Source organism: Lynx rufus, unplaced genomic scaffold, assembly GCF_022079265.1.
Source record: "Lynx rufus isolate CCGP_SWC_20201006 ecotype Redwood Valley unplaced genomic scaffold, mLynRuf1.p SCAF_8, whole genome shotgun sequence".
NCBI lineage: Eukaryota > Metazoa > Chordata > Mammalia > Carnivora > Felidae > Lynx > Lynx rufus.
The window spans coordinates 119,633,939-119,656,284 of NW_025814896.1; the positions used below are offsets into that span (position 1 = coordinate 119,633,939).

Here is a 22,346-nt window from a genome sequence, read left to right on the forward strand (position 1 = left end):
CCATGAACCCAGTGGCTGACTCTGAGGGGCAGGCAGGGGACCTCAGGGCCTCTTTGGTCCCACGGAAGACGAGTGTTTCCAACTCTGGGGCACTGAGCTGGGCGTGGCACGCTAGGGAAGGAGGCCTGCCACTGAATTTGGGTCCAGGTTTCTCTCTCTCTCTGGCCCCACCTAGAGGTGGATCAAGGACCAAGGGCGGCCCCAGAGGGTCTTACCATGTTTAACCCTCACTGTTGGAAAACCCATGATGCAAGGTCATATTGAAGAGGGAGTCACGTGGCTCAGCTGGACCAAAGCCCCCCGATTTGTTCGCAGGTGAGTGGTGCTCACATGGCTGACGGGCCTCGCTGGGGCTGATTCCCTTCCCTGGGGTTAAGAGCAGCCTGAGAGCTAAAGCCGTGAAGGTGGAGCCTGTCCCTAGGACCCCACTAAGACTCCCAGTCCCCTTTACCTGGAGGGGGGTGCCGCCTTCTCCTGGGGCCACCCACCGACTCCTGCCGTCTCCGCCACCTGGCTCGCCCCAGGAGCTTTGGCTCGCAAACTCCAAAGGTTCTTCTTTAGCCATCCCTTGAATGTTTCTTAAGTACCAAGGAAACCCGGAAAGAAAATGCTAGAGGCTGGCTGGCAAGTGGCCCAGCCTCCAAAGTACAGAATGCTGATTCTAATAACTTCTCCTCTCTCCTGTGCTTCCCAAACCCGGCTGCAGACCCTTCGCTGGGGGACTCTAAAACTTCCAGGCTCCTGGGCTTAGCTCAGGCCTAATGAATTAAGTCAGGCCCTGACACCCATCACTCTGGCTCCAAACAACAGCTGTTACTGGGGACAAGTGTCCTACTCGGCACGCAGGGGCCATCTCACCTGTCCCTACACACTGGGAAGCAGGTGACTTGCCCAAGTGGCCCCTGGCAAAGCCCCCTCTCTCACTCACTGGCCACTCCTAAGAACCGTCACTCTGTTCTCATTTCTAGTCTTGGGCTCCCATCCTGTTCAGAAAGATGGCTTTGGCAAATGTGTGAAACTAAGGCCACCCAGTGACAACTGTCCCCCCCCCCCAATATTTCCCTTTCTGCCCTCCATAGGCTGGCATCTGCAATGTCCCCACATCCATGTCATGGGAATAACCTACCTTTAGCCACTGTGTAGGAGGCGAGGGCACTTGTGTTCTGGGGGAGAGGGCGGTTTAGGTTTGGGGAGGGGTCCTGATTTGGCTCCCACATCACTGGCTTAGGATTGTAGGAAGTGACCTTATGCTCTCTAGTCTGGTTTATTCATTGGCAAAGTGGGAGTAATGATACCCGTGATTCTGGGTCCACAGGACCCTCAGAAGAGATACTATATGAACAAGTGCTTTATACGCCAAGGGCTGTGCGTGCTTTACACATCCCTGTTCTGCCACTTGCCAGCAGTGTGCGTTTGCACGCCTTCCCTAACTCCTCCGAGCCTCAGGGTCCTGGTCTGTAGAATGGGGATTGTAACAGTGCCACTGGCTGTGAGGATCGCATGAGGTGATCGTGTCACAGGCTCAGCCCAGAGAAACCTCCCAGCTAATGGCAGCTTTGGTTCCTAACCGTGGAAACTGAGGCAGGCTCTGTGGGGAGTGGGTGCTTCTCATCAGGTCTAAGATCAGGACGGAACGGCCCAGGGCAGACCCCCCTGGTGCATCAATCGGAGGCTTCCTCCTGCCTGCGACTGCCTGCACCCCCGCTTGCCCCCAAGGTCCCAGGGAGCCCTTCTACACTAGGAGGAGGACTGGATCCATCCCAGAGGAGAGAGCTGCTTCCTGTGTGGGAGTCTGGCATCTCTCTCTCTCTCTCTCTCTCTCTCTCTCTCTTGGCTGCTCCACTGGGGCCTGACAGTTGGGTCACTGGAGAGAGCCCCCCAGATGGTCCTGTGGCTGGAGGGCTGGAATGTGCCTCTCCGGATGTTTCTGAGATGGTTATTTCTGCACTGGGGCTGTGGTCGGGAGAGGCCCTACACATTCCTGAAGAGGGACACTGAGTCCATGCCAAGCTGTGAAGTCTCAAGGAGAGTGAAGGGGTCTGAGAGCTGGGGTCTGGGGCTGTCCATGCAGAAGATGTCCACACAGTGTTGTGTGACAGTATCATCTCCTTCAGTTCAGTGCTGCCCTGGGGCTCCTGCATACCATCCATAAAACTGGATTTGGTCTGGGCTCCCGAGTGGCCCTGTGGCCCAGAAAAGGAAGTGTGGTGACAGGAGGGAAGGACTTCCCTGGGGGCTGAGGTCTGCTGGGTGACCAGGGCGAGGGTGAAGGGAGACAGTCGGGATTCAGGTTCATCACCCTGTGGTTCAACTGGAATCCTGGGGGCACCCACTTGTTCAGCTGTGTTTTGGGGCACCCTCGGGTTCAACCAAGGTCAAGGAGGTACCTACTATTCAATTAAGGTGATCCACTGGTTCATCCAGGGTCATGGGGCACCCAGTGGTTTAATCAAGTCCACCCACCAGAGTCCAGAAGTTACCCCTCTAGGATCTGTCCTTGCCACTTTCCTTGGGTACATTCATGCCCCTCAGACTGATGCTATTCCCTCATCCAGAAAGTTCTCACTGCCCATCGTCACCTACTAGAGTCCTCACTCCTCATTCAAGCTCCCTCAAGTGCTACCTGCTCCAGGAAGCCTTCTCAGATCCCTATTTTGAGTCACTTTACTAGGATTTAGCATGGGTAATATTCAACTTGTGGTTTCAGGATGCCACTGGACCAGAGGCTCCTTGGGGCAGGAGCTGGGTCTTAGTTTTCTATTCTTTTGGTGGCAAGTACCGTGCCTAGCACTCAGGAGACCTCAGTGATTTTTGGTAAACTGAACTGAAATGAAGGCTAAAGACAGTTCCATTTGGAAGGTGATCCGGAGGCCCTGGGGGCCCCCAGGACACGGCTGAGTCCACTTTGGGTACTTGGGCTCTCCAGGCTGCCCCCTTACAGATCAAGAAATCAGAGCATCTCAAGGTCGGGAAGAATTTTAAAAGCCATTTATTTTAGTCCCCAGTGATCTTTTTAATGTATCTACTTGCCTTAGGTATTAATCAAACACTAATCTAGGGTTGCTGCTGGAAAGACTTCCAGCTTGTCTGTCCTGATGGTCTACTCTAGCCACAACCGTCATGTAAGCCAATTCCCTGTAATATATCTCTTCTACTGGTTCTGATTGAACCCTGACTGATACAGGCATCCTCTGCAGCTTGCTCATCCAGTGTCTTCTTGTATGCTTCCTGTGATGGGGAGCTCACCGCCTCTCGAGGCAGCACAGTCCATCTTTGGTCAGCTGCAACTTTAGCAAGTTCTTCTTAGATTGGACTTAAGTCTTTCTATGGATTCTACCCCCTGGTGCTGGTTCAACCCCTTGGGCCCAAGCAGCCTGAGGTCGGGTCTTTAATCTTGCAATAGCCCAGCAAATATTTGAAGGCTGCATGCATGCTTTCCACGCCTGTCCCCATCAAGTGTACCTCATTTGACATGCTCTTCCCTTGCTCTGACTGTTTCCTAGGTTGTTGATGTCTCTCTTAAAAGTTTGGCCTTCACCTGCCAGCTGCATTCCACACTGTCGCTTACGGCAGAGTCAGTGTATCTAGTAGCCAGAGGACCTTGGGCCTGGGGACCTCCGTGGGCCCTAGCTGTCTGGATCCCAGCCCACAGGAAGCTGGGGTTCTTAAAAGAAGAAATGCTCCCAAACCTCGTCTTCTAATGGGGACTGGAGGCTGTACTGCCCCTTGGGACTATGGGTAGTCTCCATGAGGGAGAAGCCAGTTTCCCACTTGGTCATTTAATCTCCAGGGCACCCATTGTCCATGGATCTAAGGAGCTTCCCAGGTGGATGAGCTGAGGACAGCAGACACCTGTTTTCAGGCTTTCCCAGGGGGGACAAGCCCTTCTTCACTCCCCTCCTCACTTTCCCCCACCTGCGTGACCGCACAGCTCGGGGCCCCACCTAGGCTCCACGGAGGGCTCCTGTCCTGCAGGGCAAGCCGCAGCCCCGCTCCGGCCTCAGAGCAGGGATCCACCGGCTCTGAGGCCGTTGGCTCTGATGCTCCACAACCAGATATCTAGGGATTTTTCCAGTTCTACACACTCTCGTCCTTAAAACCACAGTCTACACCTCATGTCTATTCCCAGGTCTCCAGGTTGTTTAGATCCTTGCTGCTCAAAGTGCGGACAATGAATTAACAGCATCAGTGTCCCCTGGGGGTTTCTGCATTTCTAAATGCAGAATCTCAGGCCCCCCCGCTCCAGACCTACTGGTTCAGAATCTGCGTTTAAATAAGATCAACCAGGTCTTTCCCTACACAGCGGTGTTTGCAAACCATTAGTGGCTCCACATTGCTGAGCAGGGCTTCTTTAGTTCCCCTGCAGAACATCTCTTCTGTAGAGATGGGGAGACTGAGGCACACCAGGGAAGTGTCTGCTCCTCCTGTGAGTTCAGGGGCAGCAGAAGCGAGAGAGAGCTGGAAGGATTTGTCTAAGGAGAGAGAAAGAACCCCGTTTCTAGCTCCCAGGCCTGGCTCCTGCTTTGAATTGCCAGCAGCCGTGCGTCCCCTCACTAAGGAGTCCTTGTGTGTCACTGGGAATCAGGGATAGTGAGGAGGCAGTTTTTGTGGGGGTGGAGGGTGGGAGGTGGGCCCCCGCCTGACAGGGATCCCAGGAGGCCACAGGACCAGGAGGACTGGAGCTGTTTGTTCTAGATGGCAGCGGAACAAGGGGAAGGGGAAGGTGTGACTTGTGGCAGTAGCCTGGGGTGGGGTGGCTCCAGGTGAGGGTGCGGGATGCGTCTCCGGGAGCTGCCTGGGACCTCAGTTTCGGGACAACGCAGTTGTCCACAACGAGGAATTGTGGACAAGTGGGGAGGCAGCGGCATCACTGGGACCCTTGACTGCTCTCCCCACGGCGACAACAGCCTAGAAAGGCATTTGTCATGTGGCTGTCTGATGGCCAGAGGCTAACAGGCGGGTCAGGAGGAGACCCAGGGCAAGCAGAGCGGGCTGGCTGGCAGCTTGCTCTTTTATTTAAGAGCCTACGGGGGGGGGGGTTGGGAGGGGGGCAAGAACACCAAGGGAGGCTCCAAGGCCAGCTCTGACAATAACTGCAGCCTTGACCATGCCCCTTCTCCCATCTGAATTTTAGTTTCCACTCTGTAAAATAAGAGGGTTGGAGCTAAAATTCTGATTTCTCTCCGGGCTAAATACTCTTGAGGGCTAGAGATCCTGAAGCTGAGGCCACAGCTGGACCCTGGCACGCATCCTACATCATTTGTGACGTGTCTACAGAAGGGGCAGCAGACGTTCCAGGGGCGGGGGTGCTGGGGGGCGGGGAGCTGCATGGCTCTGTGAAAAGATACTCCCTACGGCCCTGGGAGTGAGCCCTGGCACTACCGTTTTATATTTGTAGCGTCCCGGGCCAATTTTGGAACCTCTCTGAGCTTCCCTTTCCTTGCCGGGAACAGAATGATAACGCCTGCCCTCTCAGGGCGGCAGTGGGAATGCAGGCTGTGACAAGTGCCCCAGACACTGCCTGACGTGTTATGGACACACATCAGTTCCCTGCATCCAGGGCAGGGATGGGGGGGTGAGGGAGTGCCCATCTGGGTCTCTGATAATGATCTCCGTCAGAACCTGGGTCTTTTCCCTTGCTGCTGGCTGGCTGGCTGCAGGGAAATCATTTTACGTTTTTTTTTTTATTACAAAATTGACTCGCAGATTCACCGTTTGTGCTGCCAGCTGAAAGCTGTTTATGGTGGTGATTTGCACTACACTCATCTGTGCTTGTTTATGTTTTCTTTGAAAATAGTTATTGTGTTTGTCCTGTCCCCACTGTGGCCAGGCGTGTGTCTTCTATTTCCGTCCTATTCTTGCCCCCACTCCCTCCGTGTCTCCAGTCCCCCAACCGTGATGGGTGGGAATGGGACACTTAGGTAGGAGGCATGACAGTCAGAAGGACCTCTGATCAAATACACCCTCTTTGTAGATGAGGAAACTGATGGTCACAGAGGATCGGCAGCTGGGCTAAGTGGAGCTGAACTTCTGCTTCCTCGCTCCAGTCCAGGGCAGGTTCTCCTACTACTGTGTGCCTCACTGTCCTTAGCTGGTTTTCTGCAGGGTCTGCCTGCTCAAAGGAGGGAGCATTGCCTCTGAGCCTGGATGTCAGGTGGACTCCAGTTGTGGGTGAGGATCTGGAAAGTCTGGGCTGGGAGAGTGGGATCAGGAGAATAAAGGGAAGGATGTGGCAGCCTCTGGTCCCCAACCCCCTGTCCCCTACCTGTTAGGAGGGAGCAGAGGTGGCTGTGGTCTTGGTAATCCTTGGGAAACCAAGCAGTTCCCTTCTGTGTGGGGAGTATTAGTAATCATACATGAAAAATAATGTTAATTGCACTAATCATTGCAGATATTGCTTATTAAGTACCTGCTCTGTACCAGGCATTCCTTTATATTATCCTTTTAATCCCGGGAGGCAGATATTCTTCTCCCCATTTGTAAATGACAAAACAGGCTCCGAGAGACTAAGTAACTTGCTCAAGATCGCATAACTAGTGGTGGGGGGTGGGGAGGTGAGTGGAGAGGTGGGTCGAGAAACGAACCCAGGCGCTCTGGCCCACCTTCCTACACCGCCACAGAAAAGGCAGAGGGGGGGCCTGTGGGCAGGGAGGAGGGAATTGCTGATTGAAAGTGGGTGGTAGGACCAGTCCAGGCTGGGCTGCCCCTCCACCCCACCCCGGCAAGCCAACAGAGGCCTGGGAACAGTGGAGTGATAAGCAACCAGAGGTCTCCGTGCTAAGAGAGATGGTGGGTCGTGAGGGGAATAGGCTGGGGTGATGGAGGGAACTCCAGTGGGGGGCTCCCAAAGACCTCGATTCTAATCAGGGTTGTACCTGCACCTCTCTGGGTGTTTGGATGACTGCTGATGTCTCCTTTCACTCTTTTATCGGAGGACTCTGGGATGTAGAGGGTGGCAGGTCACTTCTGTACTTTCCTCCTTCTTGGAAAGATGTAAAAAGTACAGGTTCCTTCATGAGCTGCCTGCTTGAGCTCACAATCTAAGGACTCCCAGGCCACGTGGTGGGTGATGGGAGCCTGTGCTCAGCTGAGACCAGGCCGGAAGCTGAGGAGAGAGCAGAACAGAAGGTTTTCTGCCCCAGCTCCATCAGCTAATCAATCACCTGGCCTCTCGTTGCCTTAGAGCCCCGAGGATTACGGGGGCCCACATGGGAGCACAGCACCTGTGAGCCCGCGGCAGTCTCAGCTGGGGCCCGGTGCCGGGCACCGCTCTGCCACGTGGTCTGGGTTGGTCAGCGGCCGGGGTGCAGGGAGCAGCAGGCTGGCTGCGGGGCGCTGGAGTGAGAGGCACTCGCCTGGGAAGGGATTTGCCAGGGGAGAAGACAAGCCTTGTCGCCTCGGTGCCCTCAAGATCTAAGGGTCTGGACTGGGTTCTCGAAGTTGAGAAAGAACTGGCGGAAAACCCAGGGCCTGGGAGTCAAAGAGGCCCAGCTGAATCTGGGCAGGTGCCATACTTTCAAGTCACAAGGCCATGGGTGAGTCATCTACACACAGAGCCCTGGGTTCCTCTGCTGAAAAGTGGGGGTCATATAATGCTCCTCTGGAGGGATTGGTGAGAGGATCCAACGAGAGGGTATAGAGCCCGACAAAGAGTAGACAAGAAATCGTGGCCGCTATTATTATTGTTGCTGTTACCGCTCCTAGTCATAATAATAAGTAAAGAGTCATCCTGAACAAGCGGAAGGAGCAGAGACCGGGGAGTCAGGTTTTGCTAACTTCTGGCTGTGTGACTCCTGTCACCTCTCTGGTTCCTTATCTGTAAGAGGAGGGGGTGGCACGAGCTGATCTTGAGTCCCCTTCCAGCTCTGACAGCCTCTGGGCTATGAATAGATGGGGCTGGGGCCCCGGAGGAGTTTAATGACTCAACAGCTAGAGAGGTTAAGCTTTCCCAGAAAAGAGTTTCCATTTGCGTTTGATGAACTTAGGGCACAACAAAGGAAGGGTTTCCTGGCTGGGAGGCCAGGGACGAGGGAGCTGGAGGAATCCTTGCAGCTCATGGAGACTGTGACTAACCAGGTGAATGACTAACTCAGACCCTGCCGACCCTCGACCAATCAGGGCTGCCCAGGAGCGCCCCGCAAGCTGGCATCACTGAGCACGTCTTGGCCATGCCAATTTCAGCTGGCTCCGGGCTTCACAGCATATGGAAGCAGAAGAAGCAGCCAAGAGACCGGCAGGGAAAGAGCACTGGGCTTGGAGTCAGAAGACCTAGCTTCTTGCTCTAACTCTGCTGCTCACCAGCTGCGTGGCTTTGGGGGAGTCCCTTCCCCTACTTTCCCTTCCATGTCTTCATCTATGCCACGGAGCTAACGATGCCTGCCCTGGCAACTTTCCTGAGTGGTGAAGGCTGAGATTCAAGAGGTGAGATGGGAGTGCAGTGCGATCACTAAGTGGCAGGTTCTGTCATTTTTCTATCCCAGTGTGAGTCCTGGTGCCTTGAGAGACCTATGTGGGTCTCCAGAGGGATCAGGTGGACAGAGGCTGTTGCCTTTGAGTTTTGGGTCAAGATCAGCTTAATATAGGGCCCATTCCAGCCATCTGATCACAGCCCAGACAGGCTTTTCTTAGAGCAGAGCCCCTGTGGACTGTTTCCAGCCAGATGGCGTAGCCAGAGAGAGAGGTGACAAAAAGCCAGGGATGGCTGGGTGGGGCAGGAAGTGGGCAGTGCCTTTCTGGGGCCCCCACAGAACTAGGGTGGTGCTTTGATGCTGTCTTTCCTCTTGCCCAGCACTATATCAACAAATATCACCAGAACTGCACTCTGTCTGCCTCTACCCCCAGCTTTTAGCATCTCTCTTGGTAAGGACTACAGGCACTTTGGGAAATGGCAGGGATAGAGGGGAAGGAGGACACTCTTTCATTTCTGCACACCTTAAGCCCATGGATAGCATTCTCTGAGTGCTCACGCGTGGGGCAGGGTACTGTGCCGGCACTGGGAGAACAGAGATGGGAACCACAGGGCCCTGCCCACGTGGAGGTCAATTCAGTATGTGGTCAAAGAGACAAAACACATCCCCTAAAATGTAAATAACCATGCCCACACGGGGCAAGAGAGCCCACACTGTGTCACCCAGGTTGTCGTGACAGTAAGTCCTGTAGCCGTCTAGAGTGGTGGCCTGAGATGGTCTGGAAGACTTCAAGGAGGAAGTGGGATCTGAGCTTGACTTGCAAGATTAGCTTGGACAAGGTAAATAGAAGACCGAGAGAAAGGTGTGCCAGACAGGCACGCTTAAGGTGTTCTCGGGAGACAGACCGCATGGCTGCAGTGGAGGGATCATGCCAATAAGAAGTGAGAAATGAAGTCGGACATACAGTTGGCGCCAGGTATGAAGGTCCTTAAAATTTGGGATAAAGAGCATGGGCCAGATTCCACGGGCAGCTGGAAGTCACTGAGGGCTCTGAGAGGGTATTGGTATGGTCAGAGCTGCACTTTGGGGAGACTCTTTCTGGCGGCATTGTCCAGGGGCGCTCGCTCCATGGGAGAACGAAGGTGCAGGCAAAGTCAGTTGGGAAGTTACTTGTGGACCTAGGGACCACAGGACTAAGAAAGGGGACACATAATCAGAGGTACCACATGGGGGAAGAGATGGGGGGAAGGCCTAACTTGCTTGTTCACTGCTCCTGAAATCTTGGCAGGTAGCAGGGAAGTGGGGAGGGGAGGCTTCTTTTGGGGCAGGTCTGAGTCCGACGATTCTGCCCTGTCAGCAGGACTCAGAGGTACCCCTATCCACTCCAGGGGCCCTTTTCTTTCTCTTCCAAGAGGGGAATGCAGAGACTATATAGCAGAGTTCCCCATGGAGCCCAGAGAGGAGTGGAGCCTTGGGACACAGTCCCAAGTGGATAGACTGCAGGAATAATGTCCAGTCCTGCCTTTTACTCCCTCAACTTCTGTGGACTCCCAGGAAAACACTGCCATCTTGTCATGGGCTATGCCATGTGGCAATGAGCCCCTGGGAGCTCAGCCAAGGCAAGGAGGGGGACCAGAGAGAGGAGAAGGAATGGGAAGGATGGAGGTCTGGAGGCATCCCAATGGGCTTTGGGGGAAGGTGGGCTGAGAGCATGCCAGGACTAGGAGCGATGCTTGAGATCATTTCGGCTAACCCCTGATTGTGTGGGCGTGAGCCTGAAACCCAGACAGGAGAAGGGACTTGCCCAAGGTCATATAGTGGGAAAAGTGATGGAGCTGGGCTGGAATCACAGAGTCCTGGGCAGCGAGTAAGGTGTTTACTCCTATCTGGACACTTTTTGAATAGCACGTCAAGGGCCTCTCTGGAGATCCCTTTCCTGGGTATCCATTCGTGTGCTTTGTGTGTACGTGTGCCTGTGTGTGTCTTGTGTGTGCTTGTGTGTGCACCTGTGTGTACATGTGCCCGTGTCTATGTTGTGAGAGAGTCTGGGTGTGTGTGTGTGTGTGTGTGTGTGGCCTGCTGCACCGCTGTTTGGAGAAGAGAACTGAGGCCATTCCTGCGAGGTGACTGTTTTCCTGGGACAGCAGAGAAGGCAGACAGCTGGATCTGGCTTCCAGCATCAGATTTGCTGCCCTAAGAAAATTAAACGCACTGGCTGGCTTTGCCCAAACTCTGGGATCTGGACACACACACACACACACACACACACACACACACGCACACACACACACACACAGACACACACACACATACACACACTCCAAGCGGCACTCACTGAAGCAGTTACGGGTTGTTTCAGGCACCGGGAGTAGGCGGGAGTGCCGCGGAGTGCCGGAGTACCTGCATCCACACGTCTCCCTGGAGCCCTAGCCTGTGTAGACACGCCAAGGTGCGGAAGCCCATCTGCCAGGGACACGGAGGAGTCGCGCGCTCCCCGCCGCTCTACACTCAGCTCTCTGCTCCAGGGCCTGGCCCGGCCACACCCCTCCTCCCCAGCCTCCGCCGGTCGTTCCTGCCCCTCTCACACACTTCAGAGTCCCTTGAGGCCCTCGCGCAGCCTGGCAGGGACAAGTTAGGGCTGGCCCGGCCAGAGAGTCAGGTCCGGAGCCAGGAATCGACGCCTCCCCCGAGTCCTGTCCCCGCGGAGCAGACAAGCCAGGCTGAACTCGGGTTTCTGGCAGCGCGGGGTTCGGCGCCTAGACCCTCTCCGGGGGATCCCCCCAGCCCTGGCCGGCTCGGGACTACCCCGGGACACGGCGCCCAGCCCCCGGGTCCCCGCCCTCCGTCGGCGAGTAGTTACCGATGGTGGTGATGACGGTGATGGCGAAGTAGAAGGAGCCGGCGAAGCGCCACTGCACGCCGGCCTTGTGCGGCTTGAGGCGCAGCACGACGCGCTCGAGCTCCTCGTAGCCGCCCTGGCTGAGGTTGTAGCGCGCCCGCAGCTCCTGCTGCCGCAGCTCCAGCCGCTGCCGCTCGATCATCTCGGGCTCCGACTCGAGCGCGTCGAAGACCGCGGCGCCCACCAGCAGGTAGGTGAAGGTGCACACGATGAGCGCCAGCGTGCGCACGTTCTGCCGCTTCATCGTCCCGCCCGAGCCGCCGCCGGCCCCCCGGCGCCCCCGGCCCGCGCCCCGGCCCCGGCCGCCGCTACTGCTGCCCCGGAGGCGGCCTGGGGCATGGCTGCGCTCGCCTCTCCCCGCGCCGGGCACCCGCTCCGCGCCCCGGGGCCGCCGCCGCCAACGCCGCCGCCGCTGCCGCCGCGGAGCTGTCCCTTCAGCACCACCCACCGCCCTCCTCCGCCCGGCCCCGCTCCCGCCCCCCGCCCCCCGCCCGCAGGCCGCCTCCTCCCGCCAGCCCTCCCGCCCAGCCAAATAAGGACTGGGGAGACGCGCCGAGGGAGGGAGGAGGGGGGCTGGCGGAGGGGGAGGGGTGGGGGAGCGAACGGGAGAGCCGCGGAGAGACCGGGCAGGACCGAGGGAGAGAGACCCAGGGAAAGAGATAACTAGACACAGAGAGAAACGGCTCTAACTACAGAGAAAGAGAGGAAAAAGAGGCAGAGGGGGGTGTGACAGATAGGGAGATAAAACCAGAGGTAGACTCACAGACACAGTAAAAGAAGCGGTAGGCAGAAAAATACAGAGCGAGAGAGGCAGAGAGCGAAAGATGGAAACAGAAAGAGCGACAGAGACAGGGAGACCTGGGTAGCTGGAGATAAATTGATGACGGAAAAAGAAGAGCAAGGAAGGGAAAAGGAACGGGCAGAGCGACCCCCACCCCCCCAACCTCCACCGAAATCACAGCATGCTTTAACTGGAAGGGACCTTGGGCCTCGCTGTCCTGCCCTTTATTATGTCGGTGAGGAAACTGAGGCGCAGAGAGGTCGAGTGACAAGCAAGGGCACACAGTGAATTAGTGCCAGCACTGGGACTCAGCCAAGCTTCCCTCCGCCCAGGCCACACCCCCCACCCTGCGCCGGGCCACCGCTGTCTTAGAAACAGCAGGGCGCAGCTGTGGACCTGGGCACGGTGGGCCAACACCCAAGGGAAAGCCCTGCTCTCATGAAATGTGACCCTTCCCAGGTCAGCATGGCTCCTGGAACTGGCTGAGAAAGCACAGGCTGGGAGGCTAGGCCAGTAGCGCTCAATCCCAGGCTCTCCTCCTCTGCTCCGCTCCCCCCCCCCCCCCCCGCGGTTATCCGGCTGTCCAGACATCCATAGCCCCTGTCCTGCACCAGTGGGCCAGCCTGGGCTTGGGATGGGCTGCCAGAGAGAGCACTGGACATCAACATCAGGCATCCCAACCGAACAGAATAGGGCAGCTAGAGCCCAGACCAGGCTTGCTGAAGACCAGGAGGCCTCCCTATGCCTCAGTTTCTTCTTCTGTCAACATGGTGGCAGTGGTGGTGAGGAGGCGCAGGCTGTGGGACCTCAGATGAGGCGTCACTGCCCCTCTCAGAGTCTCACTTCCTTATCTCCTCGATGAGGTGCCGTGGCAGATGATCCCGCAGGCCTCACTTAGCTTCAAACAACTCCAGACTTGGATGGGCTGAGTGAGCAGAATGATCGGAATGCAAATCCCGTTGCCAAGGAGGGTCAGAGAGTCTTTCGCGGGACCCTGGCACGGGCCACGAGGAGAGACAGGATGGAAGAGGCCCCAGGCCCCTGACTGAGGGTGGGTTGAGGAGGCAGCCATCCAGAAGCAGGAGCGCCATCTGCCCACATCCGGGCCTGACCTGTCACTGTTGAGCCTTTTAATGCTTCTCTGAGGGAGACCACCAACCCACTGCTTCTTTCAGCCATTCATCCAAAGAGTGTGTATCAAGCATCTGCTGTGTGTCAGGCTAGGCACGTTACATTTATTAGCTCTAGTCTTACCACCATCCTGAAAGGTGGGTATGGTTGTGTCCATTTTATAGATAGAGAAACTGAGGCAAAAGGCAGTGCAGAGAATTGTCCAAGGTTGTTCGGCAGGAAGGGACTTCAGTCTGCCTTCCAAACCCATTCTCTTCTCCATAATGACTCCTGGACCCTCAGGTTTTTTTCACCTGTGAGTGGGATAGGTAATTATACCAGAGTCATTGATCTGACACAAACTTCCTGGGCCCACACCCTTGGTCGTGTACTCAGCCCATTTCAGGCCTTCCCCCTTGGCATCTTCTGGCTCCCTAGAAGACAAGAGCTGCTTCTCCTGGCTTCCTAGGGGTGAGGGTACAAGCTAGGTTCCATCCTCCTGGCCACACTACCCCAGAAGCCAACTCCCCCAAAGCCAGTCTAGATGAGCAAGGCTCAAGAGGCCCGGTTTTCAGTGTGAAAGACTGTGTGTCCAGGGTCTGCTTGCTTCTGGCTGCCAGTGATATTATGAGTGAAAGAGCTTTGGAAAAGGGAAAAAGCTCTCTTTAGGGGCAGGGCATTTATTATTAATTATGATGAAGCTTGTTCTCACAGCACTTCGAACGGGAAGGACCTTTAAAGATCAGCTAACCTGATCCTCTCATGTTACAGATGAGGAAACCGAGGCCCAGAAAATAGGAAGGGGGTTGCTCAGGGTCACACAGGGAGTGAAAGGGGGCCAAGACTTATGTCCCATGGCTGGGGTCTCTCCTGTAGCCCCCATATATATGGGATCAGGACACCTGCTGCCAGGGGAACACAACACATCCACGGCGTGCCTGGAGCCCAGGAGGGCAGCTCGGTTCTCACTCCCCTGCCCCTTTTCCCTTTCTACTCTTCAGGAGGGGAGACTGGTTGGTGGGGAGCGATGCTGGTGCCGGTCTAGATTTCTGAGAAGGCCCTGGGTCCTGCAGACAGGCGTTCCATCAGCTCACCCTTGACCTAGGTGGGATAGTGCCAAAGATCTAGAAGCCTATACCTCTCCCTCTGTCCAGGACTCCTGTGGCCTGCCTGTACGTCCCCACCCCTGATGGGGCTGCCTCACCTTCTGCCCAGGGCCAAGTGTCAGAAAGCATCTCTATCAATCCTGTCTTTTATAAATGACAAAATCTGCTCAGCGATGGCTTCTCCATGCTCTATTTTTTCCCACTCCATTGGTGACTCCAGTGGAGGAAGCCTTGGGCTGGTTAGAAAGAGATATTTTACATCCCTCCAATCATTATACTGGTCAGCCTCATGTGTGATTGTTTTCTGGAATCTGATGCAGCGTAGAGAACATGGGGCAGAGAGTTGGGGGGCCTGGGCTGGGGTCCCGTCTCTTCTACCTGCTTCCCGTGGGACTCAGGGCCAGTCACTCTTTTTCCCTGGGCCTTGGTTTGCATGTCCATAAATGGAGTGGTTTGGACCAGGACATGTCTCTGCTCCCTTCATTTATAACATCCCATGACCTTCCTGGCCCACTTCTGCTTCGCTAGTTATTCCAAGAATCAGGTGAAAAGATTTAGTCACTGCTTTTAGGACTTTAGTTTGTGAGGAAAAGGGCGCAATCAGAGGTAGGATAAATGGTACGGAATTTAACTATCATTCGTTGCTGCGTATTATTATGCACTCAACATTATACACATATTATTTTCCAGCTTTATCTTCCACACCATTCCTCTCTAAGCTCTAGACACATCTAAGTACTTTCATGCTTTACTTCTGACTCATGTGGCTCCCATAAGCTGGGATGTTGGTACTTCCTCGACTCCTCCATTTTTTATCTATTGAACTCCTGTTCAGGCTTCAAGACCCAACTCAAGGGCCACTCTCTCTGTGAAGCACTCCCCAGTTACCTCCAGTCAGAACCCCCAGCACCTTTGGGCTTCCATAGCACGTTGCCGAAGCTTCAATTCAGCAGACGTTCCTCTTACCTAGTAGATCGATCAGTTCTTTATTTTTTAAAGTTTTTTTTTTCTTTCAACGTTTATTTATTTTTGGGACAGAGAGAGACAGAGCATGAACGGGGGAGGGGCAGAGAGAGAGGGAGACACAGAATCGGAAACAGGCTCCAGCCTCTGAGCCATCAGCCCAGAGCCCGACGCGGGGCTCGAACTCACGGAGCGCGAGATCGAGACCTGGCTGAAGTCGGACGTTTAACCGACTGCGCCACCCAGGCGCCCCGATCGATCAGTTCTTTAATAGCTGTCTTCCCCACTGGCTCATTATCTTCTCCAGGGTGGAGTCCCTTCTTGTGCCACGCCTCGCCGCAGTGGGGAGCTCGGTGCTTTGCACATCAGAGTTGCTCTTACGTTTGTCGTGTATTCAGTACACGGTGAAGTCCTTAAAGCCTCCTACACCTGCGGGGTTAGAGATCGGTGTCAGCGGGGACAGGAGCACGGACAGCAGAGTCTGGAGGGAGAAAAATCCACGCAATTTGCTTCTGTGACTCTTTGCCAACAGACACTTCTAAAGTTGGAGCAAGCCCTACCTGGCTTAAGGAGAGAAGGCAAGACCCATGTGAGTGTCCTAAGGCCCGAGGAAGCATGTGGAGAGGGCACTGAAGAGGAGTCTAGACACCTGGAGTTTGGTCCCAGCTACAACCAACTACCAACTAGCTGGTGGACTTGAGAGACTCACATCGCCTCTCTGTGCCCCAGTTTCCTTTTCTGTAGAATGAAAGAGTTGCTTATCTCAAAGAGTCCCCTCCCTCTGACATTTTGTGATGTTAATGACAGACTTGGCCCGATGATTAACAACTGCTCATCCTGCAATGGCCAAGAATGTGGTGTGAGGGATGAGGGGCCCAGGCCCTCTCTGTCCATTGTTTTCCAGAACCAGGCCCCCATCCTTGGCCAGTTTGGCTGGAGGATGGGGGAAAGGGGTGAGGTAGGGAGTAAAAAAGCTGACCCTGACTCAGACAAGCTCAGGTTCAAATCCTGACCCTATTCATTACTAGCTGGAACGGAGCCTCCCATGGTATTCCGGTCTATCTTGTCTAGACCAGACCATAGGCTCCTGCAGAGCAGGGATAAGGCCTTGGGATAGGGTCCCTGGTTTGCTGTAGGAAGGAGTATCCAGAACCATCTCAAGATCCAGCTAGATGGAGGCCTGAGAACGGGGAGGGGCCTGGTGGGCCCAGGAGCTGCAGCACAGACAGGGACACGGTTGGTGGAGAGCGGCACCAGGAATCGTGGCCTCTGATGGCCGGGGGCCGGTTGATCGGATTCGGGGCGCTTCGGGTACGACTGAGGTGTTTCTCGGTGTATCCCTGAGGGAGAGACACAGAGGATTAGTCTGGATTTACAGAGCGTAACCAGTCCCAGTGCAGCCGGCTTGCATTTGTCAAGAGACACTATTTATTTAACATCTCAAGCCCAAACCAAACACAAAAGGCAGCTGTTCACAAAGGAGAGGCTGTGGGAGCCGTTGGGGAGAGAGCGCTGTGCTAGGGGGTGGATACCTGGCTCTGTCTTAGTCCTGCCCCAGATGAGCTGGGTGAGCAGCTCTGCGTACAGACTTGCCTGTCCTATTAGTGAGAGTGGGAACCAACCGGTCTTCCCGGAGTGGCTGTGGGGGGTCAGGCTTGCTTCGTTCATTCGCAGAAAACCTGCTCCAAAGTCTACAGTCTCCACGTTTGGCGAATCCCTTCCCCTAGAGAGGGCTTCCTTGGTGGTCTCCATCTCTGGTCCTGGATACCACACTGAGATGAGCCTCCTGGCACGTGTGTCCTTGAGGACCTGTGGAGAAATTGCATTGGGACGCATACCCACAAGTGTCCCTAAGCACGGCCAGGCTGTCCTCAGTGCATCTGTCTTGGTGTTTACTCTCCCCGGCAACGCACAGGTTTGCCTACTTGGCCCTCACTTCCCTTTTTTAAAAAAAATTTTTAAAGTTTATTTATTCATTTTGAGAGAGAGAGAGAGAGAGAGAGAGAGAGCGAGCGCATGAGCTTTAGTGGGGGTCGGGGAGGGGAGAGAAAGAATCCCAAGCAGTCTCTGTGTTGTCAGCTTGGAGCCCTATGTGGGGCTAGAACTCATGGACCGTGAGATCATGACCTGAGCCGAAATCAAGAGTTGGACACATAACCAACTGAATCACCCAGGCACTCCTGATTCACTTTTGTTTTTGCCATTTGTATGCCTCCCTATTTTCTACTAATTTCCCACTTCTCTCCCTTTCCCTTCTCCCTTTAACACCTTCCTCTCTTCCACACTTGGGTCAGGGGCAGTGAGCAAAGCCCCCAATACTGGGGGTCTTGGACAGGCCAGCAGGTGATGAGAGAGGTCTGGGAGAAAACCAGCCACTGCTCTCCAGCCCGGGGCGTGTGTGTGTGTGTGTGTGTGTGTGTGTGTGTGGTGAGTATAAGACTTGTGTGTGTGTGTGGTGAGTATAAGACTTTTGGCTTTGGTCCTAGTCTTCCCTTCTTCCATCTTCCGGTCCTTCTTTTCCCCTCCACTCACATCCTCTCTGTGTTTGGCCATGGCTCCAGAATAGTTCAAGCTAGAGGAAACCTTAGACCACGCAGTCTGATAAGGAAACAGGCCCAGCGCGGGGAGAGAGCACCTCCAAGCCTCACAGCCTGTGGGCCAGAGCTGGGACTCAAGCCCCACTCTCCTGACCTCCCAGCCTTCGGCTGCAGGGTAAGTCCCTAGACTTGCTTCCTTCCCATAGCAAGAATTAAGTCCCTGAGAGCCTGTCCCCTACAGAGATTCTGGACTGGCCATGGCCTGTATTTCCCGACAAACATGTTGCTGCTAAGGAAAAAAGAGAGTCTGAAGATCTAGTCAACATCCTCACAAATCTTGAAATCCTTCTTTGCAGGTTTATAGCTTCTGAGAAACAAGCAGAGGCAGCCTTGTCTCAGGACCAAACGCAAAAATTATAATAGCACTTGCAATGATTAATCAGCCAGTGAATATTGAGTGGCGCCCGTGAGCGTGCACAGCAGTGTGTGTGCGCATGTGTGTGTCCAGGTCGGGGTGGGGGGGGGGAGGGGGAGAGCAAGAGAGGTGACTTTACTTCCAGTGAGCAGGCTTTGGGTGTCTTTCCCTCAGTGGAGGGGCTGGGTCACCACCGCGGCACTCCTTGGGTAGTGTCCTGTTCTGGCTGGGGCTGTAGTTCTTTCTGTTGGGAGAGGACTCCTGCCCCCTGTGGTGCCTGTTGCTGGGCTCCTGGTCATGCTGGGAGACAGGAATCGACCCACAGAAGCAGGGTTCAGACCCATCAATGATTACTGAGATTACCGAGGGACCTCACCAGCATGACGTACCTGGCACTTGGGACCTTCGGCCTGGGGCAAAGATGTAGGGGACATGTGAGCCGTCCCGTGGAGGAGGGATTAGCCTCACTCTGGGTAGCCTAGGAGGGACCAGTGAGCGGTGGGAGATGGCACAGTGGAAGACCTTTCAGCTCAAAACTGGTCAAACTTTCTCTACGGCTCTGAAGAAGGAATGGGCTGCCCGTGAGGTAATGAGTTCCTGGGCAGTGGAGGTATGCAAGCATAGCCGGATTGGTCCTTTGGGTTGAGGTTGTTTTAGAAGGATCCAAGGAGCTAGTACAGCGCCTGCCACATAGTAGGTCTGCAAGAAATGCCTTTCGACTTGGTTGCTGAATGTACTGGGTTTGGGGCTGGACGACCTGCCCCTTGAGGTTCAGTCGGACTCTGGTCAACATGTAAGGAGCGGTCCCTCTGTGCCAGGCACTTTGCCCCTCCGACCTTGAAAGGCTGCAACTCCCTAGCCCCAGGGAAGGCCGCACCCAGAGTCCTCGCTAAGCCTCCACAGCTCTGCTTTCTCCCAGCCACCCCAACCCGACCAAAGGCCCGCCGACTTATATCCCAAATGTGCCTGCAGAGGCCCGATGCTCACAGGTTGCAGTAAGGGCCTGGAAGCCCTAGGACTCCAGCAAGGGAAATGGGCCTTTGGCAGGCTAATTACTGGGAGCTGATTCTATTAAGCAGATAGCTCGCTCTAGGCAAAGCAATTACATCTAATCAGCCCCTTGCAGCAGTCCAAAGGGACAGCCATTTGAGCCAGACATGTGTGTGAGTAGGAACATCAAAGCAGCGTGAGGCTCAGGTCTAGGCGGGCTGGTCTGGGGCTAGGGGCTGCTCAGGAAGTGGTCCCCTGGTCCCTTCCCCAGGTTGCCAGATCTCAGGCCACAGTGGGGCTGCAGCATATGGAGGTGGCCTTGAATGAGGACTCAAAGATCTAGGTCGAGATCTGGCACTTCCGCTAAAGAGCCAAATTTCACTGGGGAGAGCACTTCTCTGACCTGAGCCTCAGTTTCCCGGTCTGTCAAGCGAATAAGATAACCTGAAAAGGATTCATTCTGAGTTTAAAACTGTAGTCCATCTCAATATTGTACTGTATACTTAAAAATTCCCCAGGAGGGAAGATCTTTTGTTAAGTGTTCTTGTGACAAATAACAATCATAGTAAGTGAGGAGAGCAGAAGGAAATTTTTCAAGGTGATGGTTATGTTTATGGCATAGATTGCGGTGATAGCTTCACAGATGTATACTTATCTCTGAACTCAGCAAGTTGTATACGTTAAATATATATAGCTTTTTGTATGTCAATCATATCTCAACAAAGTGGCTTAATCAAAACAAAACAAAACAAGACAAAACAAAACAAAACAAAACAGAAACGTGGTCCATCTAGTCCGTATTTGGATTCTAGTCCAGGATGGAAATATATGCTGCAGGGTCTAATTACTCAGACTATGTTTTTAAAAATAACTGAAAAGATGTCTCCCTCTCTCTCTACCCCTCCCCCGTCCATGCTCTGTCTCTCTCTGTCTCAAAAATAAATAAACATTAAAAAAAAATTAAAAAAAAATAACTGAAAAGATATATTTAAAAATTTTTTTTAATGTTTATTTATTTTTAAGAGAGAGAGAGAGACACAGAGTGTGAACAGGGGAGGAGCAGAGAGAGAGGGAGACACAGAATCCGAAGCAGGCTCCAGGCTCTGAGCCGTCAGCACAGAGCCTGATGTGGGGCTTGAACCCATGAACTGTGAGATCATGACCTGAGCCGAAGTCGGACGCCCAACCAACCGAGCCACCCAGGTGCCCCTGAAATGATATATTTTTAAAAATGATGGATGCCCTCCTCTAGAAATTGAATGAAATGTGTGTTTCTGAAAAACTAGCCATGATTTTTTTTTTTTTTTTTAACCACAATTCAGTGGCTTCTGAGTCCCAGATTCTTGAAGGAAGTTAGGTGATGCTAGAGACGGAGAAAATGGCAGAGGAGGTCCCTGGAGATGAGATGAGCAAGACGGAGACAGGTGACATCCGGGCCATGGCAGGGCCCCTTCTATCTGTGCTTGCTCCCTTCCCAGAGGAAGAACTCTGTGAAAGATCTCCGGATACTGGTAGGACGTGGAGGAGAGATTTTAAACATCAGCCCCTTCCAGCCCTGAAATTCTGGGTCGGGACCAAGCAACTGGTGTGTGACCCAAACTCATCCGAGGAGTAGGCTCATGGAGGAAACAGAAGGCAGTGACCAGCTGTGGGACCTGGGCCAGTCATGGCCCCCCTGTGAGCCTCGGTTTCCTCCTTAAATGGTGGAGCGGTCTCCACATTGCCTCCCTCACATGGTGGTTGGGGGACTCCAAGATGATGAATGTAAAACTAAGACTAATTAATTTGATTATGAGGTGAGACTATGCACTAAAAAGCTCCTGCATAGTGAAGGAAATCATCCATAAAATGAAAGGGCAGCCTATGGAATGGGAGAAAATATTTGCAAATCATTTATCTGATAAGGGTTCAGATCCAAGATATGTAAAGAACTCATACAACTTAGTAGAAAAAAACCCCAAACGATCCAGTTAAAAAATGGACGGGGCGCCTGAGTGACTCAGTCCATTTAAGCGTCCGACTTTGGCTCAGGTCATGGTCTCACGGTTCATGAGTTCGAGCCCCGCATGGGGCTCTGTGCTGACAGCTCGGAGCCTGGAGCCAGCTTCGGATTCTGTGTCTCCCTCTCTCTCTGCCCCTCCCTTGCTCACGCTCTGTCTGTCTGTCTGCCTCAAAAATAAATAAACATTAAAAAATTTTAAAAATGGACAGGTATCTGAATAGACATTTTCCCAAAGAAGACATAAATGGCCAATGGGTACATGAAAAAGTGCTCAACATCACTAATCACCTGGGAAAGGCAAATCAAAACCACAATGAGATTGTTGTGCCCCACCCCTGTTAGAATGGTTATTACCAAAAAGACAAGAAATAACAAGTGTTGGTGAGGAGAAAAGGGAACCCTCACGCGCTGTTGGTGGGAACGTAAGTTGAGGCAGCCATTAGGGAGACTGTATGGAGGTTCTCCAAAAACATTAAAAATAGAACGACTGTATGATCCAGCAATTCCATTTCTGGGTATGTGAAGGAAATAAAGTCACTACCTTGAGAAGATACCTACACCCCCATGTTCATTGCAGTATTGTTTACAAAACCAAGACATGGAAACAACCTAAGTGTCCGTTGATGATGGGTGGATAAAGAAAATATATACACAATGGCATATTATTCAGGCATAAAAAAGAAAGAAATCCTGCCATTGGCGACAGCATGGATGGAACTTGAGGGCATTGCACTGAGCTAAATGAGCCAGAGAAAGACAAACACCCGTGATCTCATTTATATGTGAAATCTGAAAAAAAAACAACCCCAAAAAACAACAAACTGAACTCGGAAAACAGAGTGATGGTCGCCAGAGGGTGAGGTGTGGGCAAAATGGGTAAAAGTGGTCAAAAGGTACGGACTTCCAGTTATAAGATAAAGAAAGCCTCCTGGGATGTAACATACAACACGGTGGCTGCAATTAACAATGCCGTGTGGTGTATTTGAAAGTTGTTAAGAGAGTAGACCTTCAAAATTCTCATAATAGGAACAAAACTTGTAACTATGTGTGGAGATGGGTGCCAACTAAATTTATTGTGGCCATCGTTTCATAGCGTACACAGATGTTAAGTCATTATGTTGTGCACTAAACTAAT

General features: G+C 53.6%; 1 protein-coding gene across 1 annotated transcript in view; it reads right to left on the reverse strand.

Moving 5' to 3' along the window:
• Window positions 1–11,551, reverse strand: part of KCNK3 (potassium two pore domain channel subfamily K member 3) — a 35,198-nt gene extending 23,647 nt beyond the window's left edge. Inside the window, exon 1 of the mRNA XM_047067705.1 lies at window positions 11,269–11,551. Coding sequence (XP_046923661.1) covers window positions 11,269–11,551 — 283 coding nt within the window. The remainder of the gene's footprint in view (window positions 1–11,268) is intronic.
• Between the last annotated feature and the right edge of the window lie 10,795 nt (window positions 11,552–22,346).